This window comes from Pristis pectinata, chromosome 1 (assembly GCF_009764475.1).
Source record: "Pristis pectinata isolate sPriPec2 chromosome 1, sPriPec2.1.pri, whole genome shotgun sequence".
Classification (NCBI taxonomy): domain Eukaryota; kingdom Metazoa; phylum Chordata; class Chondrichthyes; order Rhinopristiformes; family Pristidae; genus Pristis; species Pristis pectinata.
In genome coordinates, this window is record NC_067405.1 from 42,030,868 (window position 1) to 42,054,463 (window position 23,596).

Genomic DNA, 23,596 nt, shown 5'->3' on the forward strand with positions numbered 1-23,596 from the left:
ACAGTAAATCTTCTGAAAGCATACTGGGGGCTAGTTTAGTTAGCCACTGAAAACAAGAGCAGTAATCCTAATATACAATTATGCTACGCCTGCTGCTTTTAATACAGAAGATTTCATCCAGCTGCTGTTTTACATGATTCAAGTGACTGCTGTATGCAGCCTGTATTAACCATTTTGCTCACAGGGTAATCACCTCAGTGGGATCCCACTTTTGTCAGTGGCCAGCAGTATTTAAATACAGCCAGCAGCACTTGATGCCTGCCTGCACCACATAAAAAGGAACTGGCAGATGTTCTGGAACTCATTATCATCTGGGAAAATAGAAGAATGGCACAATATGGGAGACAACTGGCCCTATGGTTTACTGGCTTTTGCACTGGAGGCTTTTCTGGAGGGGGTACAAAGTAGGAGAGCTGACCTGAGCCAAGAGAAGGCCAAGAGACTCTCCAGACATATAGAGTGAAGGATGGGCAAGTATATGAGGACATAGTTGTGGCATTCAGTGTCCATGCCCCAAAGACCTGGATGCAGTGCTGCAGGACATTCAGTGACCTCAAGACTGGTCAAGGTCGGTGCACACACCTTCAAATATCATATCACCCAGCTGCAGCACTGACCTCAAATGTTGCTCAATCCCTGGAAACCAAATTACAATGTCTTCATCCTGTGGCAATCACGGAGTCACACAGCACAGAAACAGACCCTGAGGCCCACTGGATCCTAAGCTGCACGCTTGCCCTACCTGTGGTTCTCTGGCATGGCAGAATGAAATGTACTCATCTCTTTTTTAATAGAGAGCATCAGTGACATCAATGCAACGGTGAATGGCAAACTGCCAGACATTAAATGTGTCCGGCAGAAAGGCTTATGGTCACAGTGATAAGAACAAGAATCGGCAATGCAAGCCTTGCCCTTCTCTCTGACTGCTGTTGTGTTAGAACAGATGACCTTAAGTACAAATCACTGACATTCAACTAGGAGCATTGCTCCCTGTGGACCTTTGGTGGGTACAGTCTACTCTCCCCTCTATTCCAGCAGCTCATTCTGCTCTTCTGCGCTCTACTCATTATTCTAAGAATGCTTCCTGCTGCATTCATTTCAAGGAGCAATTGACCTTTAGAATCCTTTAAATCAAGGTTTAGAAACCTTTCTAGAAACCTTTAAATCAAGACAAAGTCCTTCAGCACTGAAAAACTACTACATGTAGAATTCTGCAATTGTAAAGAATGTCAGAGAACAAATCCTTGTAGAATCCGAGCAAAAACCAGTAGAAATCAAGAAGAAACTAACTTGCAATCATGAATGACCCCTTAAATAGTACCGATAAAGAGTGCCTCCTGCTATTGGAATTGTGCACAACAGTCAAGATTAAGGCAGGGTTTCAGATGGAATGTTGAACTTCAGTTTAGTAAGGCTGTGACTGATGTCATGGTCTGCCAACTCTATAAACTTCCAGTACCCATCAGCTCTGCAAGTTCTATTGTGCACACCAGTAAAGTAGCTGGCTCAATTAGCATCAAAAATGCCCTCTCACACTCAAGAGATCTCACATCTCGTACACATAGGAATGATCTCCAGCCCTCATTTCTCTTCCAAAATGAAGTACTCTACCCAGGCAATCCAATTTAAAATGAACAAGCTGATGTCCCATTCCTTTAAACAGGAATGTTTTCTGGGGTTAGACTATCTGTATAGCAGGAGTGAAAAGGAAAAGTAGACTTGGATAGCAACCATGTGTTTCTATTTCACTTGGTTAAGTGGGAAGGAGCATGTGACAGAATGCTCAACTTTTATTTTATATTAACAAAGTGTGAATTTCCTAAGATACAAAGTCCCTCCAATTAGACCCTGTCTGTTCTGTAACAGATCCATTGAAAACAATTGGTTTCACCACTTCAGATTAATTTAAACATCACAAGCTACTGTTGGATTGAGTTACAGTCTTTGGTCAATAATGTAGGTCACCTTGATCCGGCTCCTAGGTTGATTAAAAATTACTGTCCTGCGGTTTTTACTGGAGTCATTGCTGACATTAAACCTTGTGTTTTGCTGGACTTCTCCCAGTTCAGAAGATACATGTTTGAAGTTGAACAACATTTATATGGTAATATAGTTTTCTCTAGAAAAGAGGATCCATTTGAGCAAATGTGTTCTCCCCTCTCCAGCTTCCATTATCATTTAAATATCCTGGTAATCTTTACAACAGTCTGGGATTTAACAGGCATTCCCTGCCCCTAGATTCCATACTCCACTTCACTTCAGTAACAATGTGCAATAATTATGAATAACAACTCTTAGTAGCATTTTAAGGAAGTGTCCTTGGCTCCAATTTTAACTCTGGGTGGGCTTTGAGCCGAGGGGAATAAGGGAAATACAACTACTGCAGAAAACTTGAGACCCAGGCCACTTCACTTCAAGCTTCATTTTAATTTCCCTGCCAGGTTTCTCACCTAATTTGCTGATTTAATGAGAAACCCACTGATATTCAGCACACAATTTTCTGCAGACTTAGAGGTCTACATAGAGTAGAAAGGCATCTCTTAATTGAGTTTGCATTCCCCTTTGGCTGATTTTGTTGTTGGATTAATGGAGGAAGTAACTGTGAATAATGAATCACACTTAAGCCCAAAATGTTCCAGCTCACTGGAAGTGCTCTTGGAAAAAGTGAGATAGGGAAATATGTCCTGTTTCCAGTCAACAGCTCCATAAACACATTGGCACCAGGTCTTTAGAGTGATTGCTAAGATTGTCAGCTCCACAAGCATCACCCCCATGTCTTGGATTGACTGCAGGAACACCAATATCTTAATAAAAACAGCAAGAGTGAATAGAGCTCTTTCTTTTTCCAGATATGTCTACAGTTCTTTCTCTGCAGCCCAGTATTCTGAACAGTCCCCCACCCTCTCAATTAGATTCTTCACCACCAATCACAAAGTCACAAGATGCCAACTCTCAAACACTATCACCTTTTTCCTCTCACAGCAACCATTAGTTATCTTACAGCTTGATGGCCTATTCAGAATCCCATGTCTCTTTTGATATTCTTTTCTTGGATTTGGGTGCCCCTAACAAGCAAGGCGATGGTGAACCAGTGTCTTGCAATACAGTAGTCCTTCTGAAGAAGATACTTTGGCTGTGCTGTTCAGCAGGGAATTCCAGGAGTCAGACCCAGTATTCTGAACAATCTCCCCACCCTCTCAATTAGATTCTTCACCATACATTTCCAGATCAGGAGGGGAACCTACAGGTTCTGACCTTGTCCTTGGTGGTACGGGTCAGGAACTTAGGAGGTCCTCTCCTAGGTGACTAACTGCAGTGCAATTTGAAGATGGTACACAGTGTAGCTACTTAGTGCCAATGGTGGAGGGAATGAATGTTCAGGATGATGGATAGGGTACCAATTGGTATTGGTATATTATTGTCACTTGTACCGAGGTACAGTGAAAAACTTGTCTTGCAAACCGATCGTACAGATCAATTCATTACATAGTGCAGTTACATTGAGTTAGTACAGAGTGCATTGAGGTAGTACAAGTAAAAACAATAACAGTAAAGTGTCACAGCTGCAGAGAAAGTGCAGTGCAATAAGGTGCAGTGTCACAACAAGATAGATCGTGAGGTCATAGTCCATCTCATCGTATAGGGGAACTGTTCAATAGTCTTATCACAGTGGGATAGAGGCTGTCCTTAAGCCTGGTGGTACGTGCCCTCAGGCACCTGTATCTTCCACCTGATGGAGGAGGAGAGGAGAGAGAATGACCTGGGTGGGTGGGGTCTTTGATTATGCTGACTGCTTCACCAAGACAGCGAGAGGTAAAGACCAAGGAGGGGAGGCTGGTTTCCGTGACGCGCTGAGCTATGTCCACAACTCTCTGCAGTTTCTTGGTCCCTACCAAGCCGTGATGCAACCAGATAGGATGCTTTCTATGGTGCATCGATAAAAGTTGGTGAGAGTCAAAGGGGACATACCAAATTTATTTAGCCTCCTGAGGAAGTAGAAGCGCTGGCGAGCTTTCTTGGCCATGGCATCTATGTGATTTGACCAGGACAGGCTGTTGGTGATGTTCACTCCCAGGAACTTGAAGCTCTCAACCTCAGCACCATTGATGTAGACAGATGCATGTATACGGCCCCCTTTTCTGAAGTCAATGACCAGCTCTTTTGTTTTGTTGACATTGAGGGAAAGGTTGTCATGACACCATTCCACTAAGCTCTCTATCTCCTTCCTGTACTCCGACTCATCGCTGTTTGAGATATGGCCTACAACGATGGTATCATCTGCAAACTTGCAGATGGAGTTAGAGCAGAATCTGGCCACACAGTCATGAGTATATGGGGAGTAGAGAAGAGGGCTGAGGATGCAGCCTTCTGGGGCACCAGTGTTGAGAATAATTGTGCTGGAGGTATTGCTGCCTATCCTCACTGATTGCGATCTGTTTGTTAGAAAGTCAAGGATCCAGTTACAGAGGGAGGTGTTGAGTCCTAGGTCTCGGAGTTTGGTGATGTTTGCTTGGGATTATAGGCTTATAGGCAAATAGGCTGATTGTTTTCAAGTGTCTTCAATGTTATTGGAGTGGCATTCATCCAGGCAAGTGCAGAGCATTCCACCACACTCCTACTTGAGCCTTGCAAATCATGGAAAAGGTTTGGGAGGCTTGCTGGTGAGTCACTCACTACAGGATACTCAGACTCTGACCAACTATTGTAGCCACGTTATTTATGTGGCAGATCTATTTGATTTTCTGGTTAATGATGACCCCATGGGACGTTGCTGTTGGAGGAATCAAGGACGTTAATGCCATTAAACATCAAGAATAGCTTGTTAGATGCCTTCCTTCTTAAAGGTAGTCACTGCCAGTTACTTTTATCATGAGAATATTATTCACCACATTATCAACCTGCGACTGAATGCTGTCTAGGTCTTGCTGCATGAAGTCGTGGACTGTTTTATTTATTAATGAGTTGTAAATGGAATTGAACATCGTTCAATCATTGCCAAACATCCCCGCCTCTGACCTTCTGATGGAAGGAAGATCACTGGTGAAGAAGCTGAAGATGATTGGGCTGAGGACTCTGCCTTAGAGTCAAGGTCATAACAGCACAAAAGCAGACCTTTCAGCTCACTCTGTCCACACCAACCATCAAGTACCTACTTATACTAATCCCTTTAAACAGCACTTGGTTCGTACCTTCTATGCCTTAGTGATTCAAGTGTTGTGAGAGTCTCTGCCTCTGCCACCCTCAGAAAGTGGTTTCCAAACCCCAACTGTCGACCTGAAGAAACTAAAAATCTGTGGAACAGATATCTGGAACAAGTCAAGGGCAGTGGACAAGCAGACAAAACAAATGTCTTAGTTCTTGCCAGGTGGTGGAGGAAGTGGAGGCTGTCGCTTCCCGAGTTAACTCTTTCTGGATTAAAGTACTTGGATGCAGACATAACAAAGGCCTGACTGATAATCTGCTAATCAAAGATAAATTCCAAATAGGGAGTTATTTGTGGGATGCTCTTTGATAAGGCAGAAGAAAACAGGCCTATAAGAGGAGTAGAGTAGTCTGTGTCCATGAACTGGAGTGGCTCGAGCCCAGTGTCGGACTTAAACTGTTTTTGATTAGTGTGAAATGGCCTGATACAGCAAAAAAATATGAAGAACTGACGTCGGAGGTATGCGGTGAGAGGGTGCCACCTGCAGCCTTGGGTCAGAGCCAGAGGGGTGGACACAGGATGGCCTGATGAATCAGAGCCAACAGAATCAAAGTTGAACGGTGCAGAACTGATAAGAAAAAAAAGTATAATATTGGAGGGAGAGCAAGGACTCAGGAAACTAATGAACGAGGACTCCAGGGAGACCAACTATCACAAGGAAGACCACTGTGCCTGGGGCAAGGAGAAGAAGGTTTAGTCAGTTGGCCAACAGGAGATCCCCTATTTCGGTGAAAGTGAGTTTGGGTGAGTATTGGTCCAAAACGAGCAGTAGAACTCATGAATTAGGTGGATATTTGCATTTGATACAAGTTGATAGATTAAAGTTGTGAGTAGTTTGAATTAATTAGACTTTGTGTGGTTATTCACCTAACCCAAGTTGGTTGACCAAGGTAAGGCTCAACACAGCCACATCTGGGTGAAAAAAATTATTCCTTATATCTCCTCTAAACCCCTTACTCCTCACCGTAAATTTACGTACCCTTGGCTACAACACCCCTGCTATGGGGAAAAGTTACTACTGTCCTATCCATGTTTACTATCTATGATCCTTCGAATCTTGTACACTTCTATCACATCCTCCCTCAGCCTGCTCCACTCCAAGAAACAAATCCAGCTCATCCAGTCTCTCCACATAAATGAGACTCCATCCCAGGCCATCCATTCGCCAATATTCTCTAGCTTGGTGAATCTCATCTGCACCCTGTCCAGAGAAACCATGTACCTTCCAAAATGTGGCAACCAAAACTGCACACGATATTCTAGAATTAGACATGATTAAATAAAGCTGTACTATAACTTTCTTGATATTCTTTTCCCAGCTAACGAACACTAGCATCTCGTAGGTCTTCTTTACCACCCTATCTACCTTTGCTGTCACCCTCCCGATTCTTTGGACTTCTCCCTCTGTTCCTCAATACTCCCTAGGTCCCTACTGTTCATTGTGTATGACCTACCCTATTTGACCACCCAAAATGCATTCATTTCACATTTATCAGGATTAAATTCCATCTTCCATTGTTCCTACATTAACATCTAAATCGTCATTGACTTCAGGAAGCAGAGTGGAGTACATGCCCCTGTGCATCAATGGTGCTGAGCTGGAGATGGTTGAGATCTTCAAGTTCCGATGTGTAACTCTTACCAATAGCTTGTCCTGATCCAACCACATAGACGTTTTGGCCAAGAAAGCACACCAGCACCTCTACTTCCTCAGAAGCCTAAGGAAATTCGGTATGGCCCAGTTGACCCTCACCAATTTTTGTAGATGCCCCTTAGAATGCATCCTATCCAGATGCATCACGCTTGGTATAACAATTTCTCTGCCCAAGACTCTAAGAAATTGCAGAGAATTGTGGACACAGCTCAGTCCATCATAAAACTAGCCTCCCCTCTATTGACTGTCTACACTTCCTGCTGCCTCGGAAAAGCAGCCAACATAATCAAAGACCCCTCCCAGCCCACTCATTCACTCTTCTCCCCTCTTCCATTGGGCAGAATATACAGAAGCTTGAAAGCACGCACCCCCAAGTCCAAGGACAGCTGTTATAAGACTTTTGAATGGATATCTTGTGCAATAAAGATGAACACTTGATCTCTCAATCTACCTTGTCATGGCCCTTGCACCTTATTTGTCTCCCTGCACTGCACTCTCTCTGTAACGGTAACTGCAACATTATATTCTGCAACCTGTTATTGCCTTTCCCTTTGTACTACCTCAATGTACTTATATTTAAGAATGATCTGTATGGATGGCTTGTAAAACATAGTTTTTCACTGTATCTCGGTACATGTGACAATAATAAACCAATTACCAATCATGTAATGAGCAGTAAGGGTCCCAGTAACAATCCCTGTGGTACACCACTGGTCAAAGGCTTCCACTCACAAAAGCAAGCCTCCACCATTACCCTTCATATCCTATTACCAAGCTAATTTTTGATCCAATCTTCAGTTTCTTTTGCAATTTCCAATTTGCTTCTTCCCCAAGGAACTCCTTCAGTGATGTTCTGGGGCTGGGATGATTGATCTGCAAGAACCACAACTCTGTGTGAGGTATGGCTCCAGCCATTGGAGGGTTTATCCTTTGATGCCATTCTTAGTTAAATGCTGCCTTGATGTCACTTTCACCTCCCCTGTGGAATTCAGCTCTTTGGTCCACGTTTGGGACAAGGCTACAAAGTGGTCTGGAGCCAAGTGGTCGTGACAAAACCTTGTCCCTCCTTCACTAATCTGCAGGAAAAACTGGTGCATAACACAAGGAAAAGGAGCGAGACTAAGGGAGGACCTGCCAACCACATGAAGGGGTGGCACTTCTTGTGGAGTTGGCTGACAGGACATTCTGGTGCAAAAACTCATAAAACCTCTGTGGGAATGTATAAAACATGCATGTCATTTCACATGCCACAGACACAAAATCTAGTCCAATAAATATTCTAAATTTCAGCGAGTCACCTTGCTTCACTTCAAGGTAACTCCCTTTCTCCTTACCTCAATGCAGCCAGTTGGTGTCTAACTGGTCCCAGCTTCCAGAGTTCTCTTGGATTTACTAAGCTTTATTTATATCAGCTTTTAATCAACCAAATCTGCCCAGTCTAATCCACCAACCCAATCTGGCAATGACCCTTGCTGAGTTCAAATGTAAAAGCTTAACAAGTAAGTGTGATCAGTGAAATTTTATACTCTCTTTCTGTTTCTAGGAAATGGCTCAGAAGTGCTGTCTGAAAGCTAATCTGAAAGCCAGACTTGTTGACCATAAGGCTAACTTCTTGGGAGCTACATTTCATTCAATAATAAAAGCTTTTAATATGTTTTAAATGAAAGTACCTTGTAATAGCAGAGTCTGAAATTGTGAAACTAGAATAACCAAAATGAGTATTGCAAATAAAGAGGGAGGACATATGGACAACATTTAGATTGTACTGAGAGGGATCTATAAAATGTATTTGAGGTCTTTTTTTTGTAATAGAAGAGAAAAGGTAACATTGATTTGCTCAGGGATAATCAGAGTTAGAACCTTAAAGGTTTAATAGAAGCAGAAATCTTCTTGCAGATCTTTTCAAAGAAAAATTGTGACATTTTCCAGATAATATTACTTCGGTTCGGAAACATATGGGGGCTTGAGCAACACTTGAACTAGTGTTATTTCTCACGGAGTTAAGGACTATTATATTAATTACCTTAGAATATAACTGATTTCTGCCACTCGAAGCCTCCAGTGGAACTTGCCTCCACCACATTTGCAGGCAGTGCACTCCAGATTGAGTGAAAGTGTTTTACCCTTAATACTCTTCTCCTTTACCTTGTACTTATGACCTTGAATCTCCAGCAAAGGGAACAGCCTCCCACTATCTGGTCTGTCCAGACCTTTTATTGCTTTATATAATTCTATCAAATCTCCCCTCAACCTTCACTTTCACTAATAAAACAGTCCCAGTTTCCTTAATCAATCCTTGCAACTATAGTCCCTCATCCTAAGAACCATTCTCATAATATTTTTCTGAACTCTCTCTAATGTCTTTACATACTTCCTAATAATGTGTGACCAGAAATGAACACAATACTCCAGTTGATGCCAGATCAGTGTTTTATAAAGGCTCAGCATGACTTCCCTGCTTTTGTACTCAATGCCACTATTGATCAATGCCAGAAGTGTGTGTGCCTCATTAGCTGCTTTCTCAACATCTCCTGTCACTTTCAATGATTTGTGCACACATAGCCTGAGGTGTCTCTGCTCCTACGCTCCTTTTAGAACAGCATCCTTTATTCTACATTGCCCCTTCTCATACTTCCTCCCGACATGCATCTCATTTCTCTATTTTAAGCTTCATTTGTCTTGCATTTGCCCATTGCAGCTGTTTGTATCTTACTGCAACCTGTCACTATCCTCTTTGCAGTTCACAAATCTGCCATGTTTTGTGTCATCTACAAATTTAGGAAGTGTGACCTGGAACCACAAATCATGAATAGAGATCAAAAATGGCAAAGGTCCCAACACCGAACCCCAGGAAATGCCCATTATTCACCTTCCTCCTGTCCAAAAAAACAACCATTCACTACAACTCACTTTTATCTGTTCTTGGCCAACTTTATATCCATGCTATGAACTTGGGTGATACACTTGTTTACGAGCTCCTCATCAAATGTCTTCTGGAAGTCCATCAACTGCATTAGCTTCATCAATTCTCATTTTAAAAATGTAATCAGATTGATTAAATGCAATTTGCCCTTCGTTATATTGCAAGCAACAATGATTCTGGCTATGGAAGGTTGTGGAATGTAAAGTTTTCTTTGATACAAGTTCATGATGATCTCATTAAAGATTTCAAAATCTTGAAGGAAATGAATAAAATCCATAAAATAAAATTGTTTACTTTCAGATGTTGAAACACCAGAAACCAAATTAAAACCTGGCACATCAGTAAATAAACTAAGACAGATAAAACTTGTGTATTATTCAATGAAAATATAATCATAATAAAATTCCAGCCATGTATGAATAGTGACTAAAGTAAAGTAACTTCAGGAATGCAAGTCCACAACACACCAGGATGGTCAAAGAGAACTAAGCCCCCCCTCTACTACAGTTGACAGAGTCCTTGATCACATCTCATCTATTACCCACACCTCTGCTCTCACACCATCTCCTGTAGAATGTGGGCCAAATCCAGACAAATGGGACTACCTCAGAAAGGCACTTTGGTCAGCATGGGTGTGTTGGGTCGAAGGGCCTGTTTCCATGCTGTTTAATTCTATGACTCCATATATATCCAATGAATACCCCGTCACCAACACATTCATTTGCCTGGTTGAACTTGTTTTTACAACTTCTCATTGAATTTCACCCATTTTCTCCAGATCAAAGATATAACTACAGGAACTCTCATAGGCCTAAGCTACACCTATCTTTAAATGGAAGTCTTTGTTTCAGTCCAGTCTAGGCCCTCAGCCTCTCCTCTATTCAGTACATTGATGACGGTTTTGTTGCTACTTCCTGCACTCATGCAGAACTCAAAAAGTTCATTATTTTGTTGCAAATTTCCTCCCTATTCTCACATGGTCCATCTCCTCCCTTTCTGGATCTTTCTGTCTCAATCTCAGAGGGTAGATAGGTGACCAGCCACCATTACAAGCCCAACGCTACCTCAACCATACCTCCTCTCACTCTGCCATGTGCAAGGATCCCACTCCGTTCTTCCAGTTCCTCCGCCTCCATTGTATTTGCTCCAATATTAAGTCTTTCCACATAGGTGTCTCTGGGATGCCTTCCTCCTTCAGTAACCCTGGCTTCCCCTCTGTCATAATTAACACAGCCCTTGATTGCATCTTGTCCGTTTCCTACACCTTTGCTCTCACACCCTCTTGCATGGACAGAGTAGTTACCCTGGCTCACATTTCCACCCCACTAGCCTCCACATTCAACACATCATCCTTCATTATTTTTGTCATCTTCAACAAGATTCCACCACTCTGCCACCCCCCTCCAACCTTTACACCATCCCAAAGGGACCATTTCCTTCACAACTCATTGATCTGCTCTTCCTTCTCCAACAACCATTCTCCTTCTAATGGCATGTTCCTGTGCAATTACCAGAGATACTAGACCTGATCTTCAAACTCTTCCCTTTCAACCATCCAGGTACCCAATAATCCTTATGGATGTAGCAGTGATTCTTCCAATTTAGTGCATTGCATTTAGTGTACAGACGCCTCCTGTACTGTCTCAATGAGGTCAATGTAATCTTGAGGAACATCACCTCATCTTCCACCTGGGTATATTCCAGTCTTTCATACTAAATGTTGAATCTAATAACTTCAAGTAATTCGCTTTTCTGTTGTTATCAGAACCAGCCAGCTTCACCACAAGTTCTGACAAAGGGTCTTCAACCTGAAAAGTTAACTTTGTTTCTCTTTCCAAAGATGTTGCCTGACCAGATGTTTGATTCCAGTATTTTCTGCTTTTATTTCATATTTACAGCATCCACAGTTTTTTTTGATTTTCGTTTGCCATAAGCAAATCCATCTGGATTATTAACAGCTTTCTCCTCTCTCCATGGAAGCTGCTGGGCATTCCCAACATTCTCCCTTCAGCTTCACTTCTCTGCCACAGATTCTCCCTTCAGCTTCACTTCTCTGCCACAGCTCTGGGCTAGATCTCACAATTTTTTTTAAATCTCCCTGTTTTTTCTTTTTTTCTTTTTTTCTTTCTCTCTCTCCCTCTCCCTCTCTCTCTCTCTCCCTCTCTCTAACTGCCCTCATGAATTTAACAAACAAATGGCTTCATAAACAATGCATCACCAACCCTGGTCTCATCCTATCAGACATATTTCCCTTTGTTCTATTCATCTCTCCCCCAATGTTGTTTTCTCGCCTTTTTCAGTTCTGATGAAGGGTCTCAAACGGAAGCATTAACTCTGCTTCTCCTTCCAGAGATACTGCCTGGCCTGCTCAGTGTTTCCCACATTTTCTCATTACTTCAGCAATGGTTAGATTGAATAGAAATGCCATACAACTCCTTAAAACATTATATTTGACATTCTATTTCATAAATAGCTATATTTATTCTTAAAGTAATGTTCAATATTATAGGAGACAAAAAAAGCCCGCTTTACCTTCAGCCAGGTTACTTGAGGTTGAGGCCGTCCTGTTATCTTACAGGAGAATTTGCCATTCTGTCCTTCTTTGACAATCAGTCGTGTTGGCTTTGTGACAAATTTTGGAGGGCTTTCACCCCAGATACTGGGTCTGTTTTCAATTGATGGTGCAGAATATCGACTGCTAATACAATAAATACTTTCACTATTTTAAACTTTTTAAACAAAATAAGAACTTTCAAGAAAAACTGGCATTGCCTAGACATGACCAAGTTCCAACTAACAAAACCTTAGAGAAGATGTAAATGTCTTTTGCATTAATATAGTTAATACTTAGTTTCAGAACTCTGTCTTGGATTAGCCAAAACAGATTGCGGTGCATTAGCTTGAATTCAGTTGTTGGCTGGATCCCAACAAATAATTCAACTTACAATGGAAACGTAGATAGCTGTAAATCTGCAATTTTGTTCCATGCGAAGTTGTAGTCCCATTACAACTTCGCTCATTGTTTTGCAATTGCTGCTCTACACCAAAGAGCTCTGCAGTTTTTAGCAAAATCTATAATTAAATATACCTCACAAAGTTATCTGAAACAGCTCAAGATGAAATATAAATATCGTAAAAATGGCTGAATTTCTGTTGGGATCGGCATTACCTTGAATTTCCCTGACAGTAGTGGAAGGAGGACTCCCAATAATGCTCCCACTTGAACCATTGCACCATGCTAACGATGCAGATTCAAAGGTCTGCCCAGTGGCTGACTTTGTAGAAACTAGTTTTGAAAATACATTAGTATTAATCAAGTAGCAAACACCACATGCTGTAAAGATGGACTTTATCAGCAGTAGCAATTTTAACAATTGGCTTCAGCTTTAACACAAAAAGTGAAATGTTACAAACTTTTGCCTTTATATTAAAACTTAGTTTGCCTTTATATTAAAAACAAAATAATTACTTCAATAATTAGAGATAAAACCATTTCCTGAATAGTTACAAGTGATGAATAGACAAATTACTGGTCAATTCTGCAAGAAGCAAAGAGTAGATGTAAATCTGAATACTTTGAAAAGAGAAACAAGCTGGAAGGACGAGTCAAGGAGGAAAGAAAGAATCAGTAAAGGCACAGCGACAGATACCAAGTACAATACTAAGAACTTAATTCTGCTTTAATTGCATTTGAGAGGAAATTGGCTTGAAATAGAATGTGATTACAAGGCAGCACACAGGGGATTATTTTCCCTGCAAGTATTCACAAGACCAGACACAAGCAGCTTCTCTTCCTCAAATGCAAGTTAATCTAGGAATATACAACACATGCAAGTTCTAGAAAAGTGAATTAGGTTGAAAAGCCGCACATCACCAGAATGGGAGATACTTACTTGAAAGCCTTAAAGGAACGTAAGTGCTGACAATCATTATGAAGGAGTTACTAAACATTGGAGACGTAATAACAGATGAAAACAAAACAAAGGGCTGTCCATATTCAGGAAATGTGACTTATTCATCACATTTCAAACCAATGGAAAATATGGTGATTGGTTATCAGATGCAAATTTGAACCTTATTTATAGGAGAGAAATTTAGTTGGGACCAGTTAATCTTAATTCAGTTTGATCAATATCCTTAAATTCCTGGAAGAGTTTTGAAAATACTAGTGCCACATTAGTACTAGTAAGTTAACAAATACCACATGCTGTAAGGATGGACTTTATAGGCAGTGGCAATTTTAACAATTGGCTTCATCTGTAACATGAAAAATGAAATATTAACTTGGTTTGCCTTTATATTAGAACAAACAATAATCAATAATTTGAGATTACTGAATAGTTATAATAATGCTGGCAGTCTTAACTGTACTTCCAAAATGCCCTTGGCAAAGCTTCACATAATTAACAGCTTCAAATTGTGAAGATTCAGGGTAAACCTTGGAAACAATTAACAAATCAGCTGAAAAGCATAAAACATTGGTTAACTGAGTTCTGTCAGATTGTAAAGAAATAATTATTGGGGTAGACTGAAGAAGTGTTGAAACCATTACCACTTTGGCTCTGCATATTTTGAGTGCCCACCCATCCCACTGCTGTCAAGTGGGAGAACCCAAGATCAATCCCCAAATTTCAACTTTCATCATTATTAATTGGCAATGTATTAATAAGTATGTACCTGGAGCTGTTGGAAGGCCATCCGTATTTCCTGCCAGCTTCCTCTGTAAACAAAAGTGTATAATTTATAAAGACATATTCATGAAATTAAGATTTTCAGAGCTCTTGATTGTGTGCTACTGGAAAAAAAAACAATTAAGGAAATAAAAAAGGAAAATTATTCAATTAAGTTTTGAAACATTAGATTTTCAACTACCAATTGCCCTCAGCTGCAAAATAAATTGGATGCTAGGAGCCCTGTTCCACTGGAACTCCATTCATTTTGTGTCACTTCTGAGTGTTAAGGTCAGTGAAGGTGGAAGCAGCAGCTCATTTAAGTATTAGTTAGGGCATGCCAGTCCTGCCCATCAATTCCTGGCTGCAGGAATTCAGATCTCAATCGTGCCTATGCAAAATTATCATTCGAGGTTGCCAGGAACTGATAAACTCCAGAAGCAAAATAGAAAGAACATGACGACATCACAGGAAGTTTATTATAAAGATTCCTTAATGATTTCTTTCTTTATTACTTTTTTCCCTGCTAGTACTTAAGCTATGATGGAAATTCATGCAAATGGCTGCGAGTTGTTTCTTGTTTCTACCTTCATGTCATAACTAGTACCAAAGAATTTTAATTAGAATAGGCCCATCTGAGGCAATTGGAAGAGAAAGGCTAAGAGTGGTGTCAGGCACAACAATCTACGTGAAGTTTTCTCTGCCCACGCACTGACACCCATCCATAAGTGCCAATAGATGAGTCATGCATACTAGGATCCCAGTTCCCATTTGAAGCTGGCAGAACTGGCCTATGGCAGTGCGATTGCAATACCCAAGTCTCAGTTGCAATGGGACAGGTCTTCTGTTCTCCTGAATTCACTGGCCGCCTGCCCCTGTGCCACTCTATTTGTTCCAGCATGGCCCAAACCATAGTCTACCCACTGGAAGCTTGATACACTCACAAAATGGCTTTGACAGCTGAAGTCCCCTACCTCTCTCCTGCTCAACAGCTTTCAAAACCATCTATGTTACTGACAGTCAGAGACATCGACAATTGGGAATGGTTAAAGAATTGTAAAGAGTTAAATATTCATTTTTCTTTGAACACTTAACATAATAGAAAACACATTCACACTCTAAACAAAACAAAACAAAACATGGTAACTAAACTAAATACTAGAATAAAATTACCTTTCTCCTGTCAGCCAATTTCTCCCATTCATTTGAACGGGGACTGGTCTGGGCAGAGCAGGTTTAAAGGTGGAAGCCCAATATGCAGGATTCGCAGCATGCGAGTTGGGAAGCCTGTAGAAGTTCAAACTACCTATTGGACTCCACAAGGCAACCTATTGGACTCCACAAGTGGGCAGCTAACAGCCCAGGTAGCAGATCCCATCACTGGCTTGGGCCTACACTTGGTGACTTTGCAAGAAATATGGATTGGTCATTGTGACAGCACTGCCATGGAGTTGTAAGATCCACACCATTATATTCTTCTCTCCATGAGCAAAGGATTAATAGAATCTCCGATAGCCTGCACTGCCTAAGTAGCACCTGCCTGGGCACCTGCTTGGCAATGAGTGTGGGAAGCAGTGGACACGGCCTGGATCAGCCATTAGCCAGGTTCAGAAACGTGCCTACAGATTCTGAAGCAATTACAAAAAGAGGAAAATCATTGGTCCAAAGCCTACTCCTGATATTGGTTCACAAAGTCCGAGGTGACACTTTTGTGGAGTGCCACATTGTCAAAACTGCTATCCTTCATTTGAGTCATTGTCCTAAAATCCCACTGCTTGTAAGAGGTGTTATGATACATCTTAGCAGGGAACATCATCTGAGACACAAAAAATTCAGCAGATGCTGGAATCTAGAGGCATACACAAAAAGTGCTGGAGGAACTTAGCAGGTCAGGCAGCATCTATGGAGGGAAATTAACAGTCAACGATTCGGGCCGAGACCCTTCATCAGGACTGGAAAGGAAGAGGGAGGAAGCCAGAATAAGAAGGTGGGGGGAGGGGGAGGAGCACATACAGGCAGGTGAGTTCAGGTGATAGGAGAGTCCAGGTGAGGGGAGGATGGTATGTGGGTGGGGGAGGGGTAGAAGACATAATAAGCTGAGAGGTGATAGGTAGAAGAGGCAAAGGGCTGAAGGAAGAGGAATCCGGTAGGGGAGGGCAGTGGACCATGGAATAAAAGGATAGCGGAGGGGAGGAGAGGAGATGGGCAGGTCATCAAGGGGGGGATGGGGGTTACCGGAAGTTAGAGAAATCGACGTTGAGGCCATCAGGTTGCAGAGGTTGCAGATTCCCAAAGCAGAATATGAGGTTCTGTTCTTGCAACCTGCGTCTGGCCTCAACGTGGAAGTAGAGGCCACCATGGATACACATGTCAGTATGGGAGTGGGATGTGAAATTGAAGTGGGTGGCCACCGTGAGGTCCTGGCTATTGTGGCGGATGGAGCAGAGTGAAGGTGCTTGACAAAGCGGTCACCCAATCTGCATCGGGTCTCACCGATGTACAGGAGGCTGCACCGGGAGCACTGGATGCAATAAACGGCACCCTCGGACTCACAAGAACATCTAAAGGTTTTTTTTAAATCAGTTATCAGATATCAGCAGTAAATTAAAACAAAGTTTTCAATTGCAAAAAGGACCAAATCCAAACGTTCCCAATTATGTTCACTTCCAAGCCAAACTTCTCTCATAGTTTTCTATTGACACTTTGTTTCAATAGTGTCAAGTCTGCAAACTATTTTTCCTATTGCACCTCAGATCTAAAGAAAGGCAATGAACATAGTCAATCAGTAGTTCGGAGCATGAAATGCCTTATGCCCTCAACTCACAAAAAATAAATGGAACATTTTACAATATGAATGCAAAAACTAGATTAAAAGAAAAATAAGACAATTAACTTCAATACAATGCAATACATGAAAACATTAACCCAACAGAAGATAATGCAAATGAAAAAGATAATAAACAATAAAACTCTAAAGAAAATAGAAAGAACATAAATGCCCCAAAAAATTGGAAAGCGGAAAAAAATGACTATACAGCAGAAAATTATAAAAGACAAAAAAATTACAAGGGATGAAGAGGAAGAATTAAATGCAAAATTGAAGGATTAAAGGAAGGTAGCCAAAGCAATCAGAGGATTGGAAATCAGTCAACAGGTTTTTTTGTTGCTAGTTACTCCAGCAAGTGGGTGCATGTGGTCAAGATCACGTTCAGCTGTAGCGTTATTTTACGCATGAGCAATGATTATTTGGAAAGAATGTGAAAAAGTAAAATCAGTGCTCACAGGAAATTGAAGAAAACTTCGTAAGTTTTCATTAAAATTAGAAACTAAGTCTTCAGAAAGCTCCCAACGTTAGTCCTTTCAGCCAAGCTTTCTGTTATCCCCCAACTTCCTTCGCATTTGTTCCTGTTTCATTGCCCAAAGCACCTTGCAAAGTTTTTGACATTAGTAAGTAAATGGAAACTGTTGTCCAAAAGAGTTTGATTTCAATGATAATAATCCACCAACAGAGAGCACTGCAGCAGCAGATTGGGAAACAAAAGACTGGAACCCTGATAAACCTCTGGATGGAGGAGGGGAACAGCACAAGCAAAACGTAAAGGCATGAGTAAAACTACACTCTTAAATCTTATAGTCTTAATTAAAAGATATACACTTCACACATATAATGAGAATTTGTACTTTTTTCTGCTACCATCTTCACAACTGACAAAATGACATTTTCCGATATATCATTTTTTGACATTTTTTAAAAATTGTTACTTTGGAATCAAGTTTGTAAATATCTCACATTCATTCACAGTAGTTTCATATCTCCTAAAGACAGAAATGAATGTGTGTGTGTGTGTGTGTGTGTGTGTGTGTGTGTGTGTGTGTGTATGTATATAGTCTATACATCTATATATCAATTTCACTTGAACAGTAAGCTTCTGTATGCAAGCTTAAGTGTAATAAACAGCTGGCACCATTTGTTCGTTACAACAGTCATTTCAGGTCATTGTAAAATGTTTGAACAACAGTTGGAGATAAATGATTTCAGTGCTGCAGATCACTGTTATGATGTTTCAGGATTACCAATTATCTCACATTATAATAGTACTTTATTCAGTCTGAAAGTGAAAAGGATTCATTTAGTTAAAATGTGAAATGAACAGCGCACTTACTGGCAATCCAGATTAAGCAGATGTCTCAGACTGTAGCAGTTCAGTAAGGTGGCCCACTATCTGCTCTCAAGTACAACTTGTGATGTCCACATCCCAAATAATGAATCAATAAAACCAAAAAGCCCAGCTGCCAACTGCATCTCTGGACCCACCACCTTACTAACTCTTTGCCCTTCCTTATGATATTCCTTAAAAAAACTGACCTGAATTTTGGTTGTCTGACTGAAGTAGCATGATCTCAAATTTTGTTCAATAACACTGCTGTGAAGCACCTTGGGATGTTTTCCTGCGTAAGGTTGCTAAAAAAGTATAAATTGTTGTCATTGAAGATGGTTTAAATAATTTCTTGAGGGATTTAACTGGTTGGTTTGTTTGTTGTTGCTGGATTCCTTCCAACCCACCCCCCCCCCCCACCCGTTGTTTTGTTTTAATGAATGCAAGTATTTTATGGAAAAGTAGTCATTTTTCTTTTTATTGGGGATTGGACAAGGCTTCCTTTCTTAGCACTGGACAGTGTACAACACAATTACATGGCTTTGTGGTTTGCAATGCACCAATCCAGAAATTTGACCCAGTGTGAAGTGTGGATGAGTTATTTTCCACATTGGTTACACAGGTAATGACAAAAGTCCTGGTGCAACTTGTTAAGAACACCACATGAAGCAATTAAGTCATGTTGATTCAAAGTGGGTCTATTGATAGTCACTCAAGGTTAATGGCAGGACTCTTAGCAGTGTGGAGGAACAGAGGGATTTTGGGGTCCACGTCCATAGATCCCTCAAGGATGCCACGCAGGTCAATAGGGTTGTCAAGAAGGTGTATGGAGTGTTGGCCTTCATTAGTCGGGGTATTGAGTTCAAGAACCACGAGGTGATGTTGCAGCTCTATAGAACTCTGGTCAGACCACACTTGGAGTATTGTGTTCAGTTCTGGTTGCCTCATTATAGAAGGGATGTGGAGGCTTTAGAGAGGGTGCAGAAGAGATTTACCAGGATGTTGCCTGGATTGGAGAGCATGTCTTATGAGGATAGGTTGAGTGAGCTAGGGCTTTTCCCTTTGGAGCGGAGGAGGATGAGAGGGGACTTGATAGAGTTGTACAAGATGATAAGAGGCATAGATTGAGTGGACAGTCAGAGACTTTTTCCCCAGTGCGACAATGGCTAACATGAGGGGACATAATTTTAAGGTGATTGGAGGAAGGTATAAAGGGGATGTCAGGGATAAAATTTTTTTAAACACAGAGAGCAGTGGGTGCGTGGAATGCACTGCCTGCAGAGGTTGTGGGGGCAGATACATTAGGGACAATTAAGACACCCTTAGATAGACACATGAATGATAGAAAAATAGGGGGCTATGTTAGATCTTAGAGCAAGATAAAATGTCGGCACAACATTGTGGGCCAAAGGGCCTGTACTGTGCTGTAGTGTTCTATGTCAATTAAAGAAGCCATCCTGAGTGGGTCTCCTTTAAGTTATTTACTTATGGGCTGTCTGTCATGCCACCCTCCCATCCCACCACCACAGTACTGACTTCCAAACCACCCTCCCAAGATGCACATCCCACTGACCACCCTTGCCCCTGACAGCTGATTGCTGCCTTCAGCACACAGTATAAATTGTTGTCACTGTCTGAAAAATTGCTTGAGGGATTTTAATTGGTTGTTGTTGCTTGATTCTTTTTTTCTCCCCTCAATCCCTGCTATTCACAGCCCCCGACATCCCAACGCCTTACCCTTCCAGCTATCACCAGTGACCCTTGACAGAAATCCCCTTCTTTAGCAAGGCCCCTTTCCCCTACCTTCAGGCCTCTCTCCATCTGGCCTCCCCCCAGGCCCATTTCTGTATCCTTTGTGTGCTCTGTGCCTCTGTATCGTGCATAGGTAAGTCCTTTCCCCATGCAAGGTCCATTCAGTAACGGATACCAATCCAGGACAACCTTCCTGCTCAAGACAATTATTGGGCTGCCACACGGTGATTATTCAATAGGCTCTGCAGCCTCCCAGGAAAGGCATGGGTTTTGCCTCGTGCGTTGTTTAATTTATGATACATCTGAGAAAACATCATTCACTTCACATTTAATGGTTTATTCATCTTCAACTGGAAATTTGATTTTGTTGCCTTTTATACATTGTCTAATGCCTTATTTAAAGACGTCTGATGAGACACGCAATACATGTACATGGTAGGTTCAACATTTATAATTAGGCATAAATATTATTGTTTAAAATACATCTAAAAGGACTAAATAAAATGGAAAGGGTCACAGAACAACAGGTGTGCTCTGCGGAATAATGCATGATAGCTCACAGGTTGCAAAGGGCTGATCTCTGCAGAATGTTTTATGTGTTATGAATAATAATCACTTCTCCAACATATTAATTAAACAAACTTACCATTCACAGTTAACTCCACAGAGACTTGTCGAACCCCAGCGACATTGGCAGTTTCACAGGTAAACTTCCCAGCATCTTCTTTCTGCACTTCCTTAATGACTAAGCTAAAAGTTCCACGTGAGCTTTGTTCAGTAATATACCGATCATCCTTTGGGACAAGTTGCCCATTCTTATACCATGTGATGAGAGGTTCTGGATGCCCCCTGACCTGAAAAGAACAAACACTGTTAACTGTGATCATTGGCGAATGGCAATGGGTCTTACAACAAGTGAAATACAAATGTAGAGACACATTTATTTTAAATGCGTCTCTATATTTGTATTTCACTTCCAGTAGTTTAAGCTATAGAACTTATTAAACGTATTTAAACTGTTTTTTAAATGTCTGTGGTTATAGGGAGCCTCAGGATCATCACCCAAGGACTCGTTGCTGCTTGTGGCCCACTCTGCTTCACAGGTGGGAGCCAGGCTTTGTGGACGGTTGCTTCCAGAGTCAGAAAGATAAGCATAGCCACAGAGAAAGCACAGAGAAAAGTATGTACAGGTGGTAAACCAGATCAAATTCACTGACTGGACTAATTCTCCACACAATAATATTGTGCAACTTTAATCATAATTTTGAAAAGAAAAACATAGTTGAATAAACTTGGTTCATTTATAATAGCGGATCTCTATGTGCAACAGACATTCATATAACTTCAAAATTACTCCTGGCCTTGACAATCATTCATAAAGGTCCATTATTGAATGATAAGATGAACAACATAATTCGTAGGTCTACCAAAATCTATAATTAAAGGGTTTTTTAATAATCATTATCATTGCAGGCAGTTAAATGGAGAAAATTCCAGGTCAGCTATCGTTTGGGAAGTAGTAGTAGGTATCAACAAAGTGTTGAAACTGCCCTATAATCAGTGTCAATTCTTCTATTGCCAACACTGGGAGGTCTTATTTCTAATTAATTCCAAATGATGTGCCATTGTATGCTGCACATTGTCACCTGAAAACCACATCACTTCATGCAAGGTCTGCGCAATCAGCAGAGAAGGAGGATTTTATCCCATCAGTCTCCACTACAGAAAAATGCAGATTACAGAGATAAACATGCCCTTAGTTTATATCTGTTAGCATTTTACAGACATTGTAATAAAAGTGTTATTCCCCATCATGAAACCAGGAGCAGGATTCTGAAGACTCGTTTCCTCCTGACCCTTCGCCCACTAGTCTCCCTGACTATCCTGCCTGCTGCACACACACACATTTGACAGAGGCTTGAAGGTTCTCATGATGTGGGCATGATTATTCAAAGCCACCCTAATGAGATAATGCAGTTGTGAGTAAACACAAAGTCGCTACAGATCCAATACGAAACTAATAGATTAGCCTCAAATCTGACAAATAAGATTTTGTTATTTCAGGGATATTGGTTAGTATAAAAAACTTTGGAAAAGTCAGAAGGAACAAAACCAATTGAAGGAATTCTCTGGATTTGCTAGGGAGGTGGAAAAACGTCTACAACTGTTGAAATACTACTCTACAAACACAATGGGTGATAATTAGTCGTAGGAGTAAATCCAACAGCATCTCCCATTCATCAGACTTGTTTAACTTCAATGATAATTCCCATCAGAAGTGCAAGTTGGAAATCTTGCCATGCTGGAAACTAAACATCATGGATCTGTGTGAGTGGAGCAAGCCGGCACTTGGAAAGTACTTCATTACCCGAACTGCGCATTGGAGCATTCTGAAAGGTGGTTTACATTTTTAAAATATTTATCAATTAAAATCTGAAGGAGACTGATTCTACATGTAATAATTGCTCACTGTCAGAGAATATTGTTTTCTCTCCAAGTTCTGCCAAAGGGTCCTGGATTGGAAACATTAATGGTTCCTCTTTCTACAGATGCCACCTGAACTGCTGAGTGTTTTGTACGTTTGCTGATTTAATTTAGGACATATTTGGAGTAGGTTTGGTGTAGTGGCGAGAGTAATCGTAAAATTATAGAATATTACAGCACCTAATAAGGCCATTCGGTCCATCTTTCTGTTCTTAAGTAAAGGCTGCTGTGGTATTCAAATGCCTTTTGAGTTTTCTATAAGCCATTGGGAAATCTTGTACCCGAAATCTGGATTCTGGATACTGCTTCAAATTTCACCACATTGCAATCTCTGGTCCCACCACTAGATGACCTACTTATATTCCCCATGTGAAAATATGCACTTGACGCTCAGTATATGTAAACAATCTGACTCCAGAATGATTGCCATTAACACATTACCATTTTTGCACAATTTTTCGACCAGTTCTTAATTATTTAGAACTGACATCATGCTCATAAATACCTCCTTATTGTCAGATACTCAAAATTACTTTAAAAAAACAGCAGAAAATGGGTTTTACTCAAAGGTCATTGGCACTTCTCCCAGACAGCCCAACATGAAACATTACAATAACGGAACTATTTTTACTATACTGCTCTGCACAGCATTAATACATATAATTTGATTTTTTTTAAGCACCGACAAAATGATGACTGATATTCCCAGAGTGGTTAATTGAAAACACTCACACTCTTGGATTCTTCAACAGA

General features: G+C 41.0%; 1 protein-coding gene across 8 annotated transcripts in view; it reads right to left on the reverse strand.

Annotated features, from left to right (window-relative positions):
- Positions 1-23,596, reverse strand: part of LOC127572447 (myosin light chain kinase, smooth muscle-like) — a 238,168-nt gene that overhangs the window by 129,166 nt on the left and 85,406 nt on the right. For 6 of the 8 annotated variants that reach the window (XM_052019751.1, XM_052019732.1, XM_052019781.1 and 3 more), the window contains 3 exons: positions 21,006-21,213; positions 14,458-14,500; positions 12,313-12,478 (listed from right to left, as the gene is read on the reverse strand). In XM_052019751.1, coding sequence (XP_051875711.1) covers positions 12,313-12,478; positions 14,458-14,500; positions 21,006-21,213 — 417 coding nt within the window. Of the gene's footprint in view, positions 1-12,312; positions 12,479-12,949; positions 13,046-14,457; positions 14,501-21,005; positions 21,214-23,596 lie in introns of those variants that run through there. The other 2 variants (XM_052019762.1, XM_052019791.1) reach the window with 2 other exon arrangements.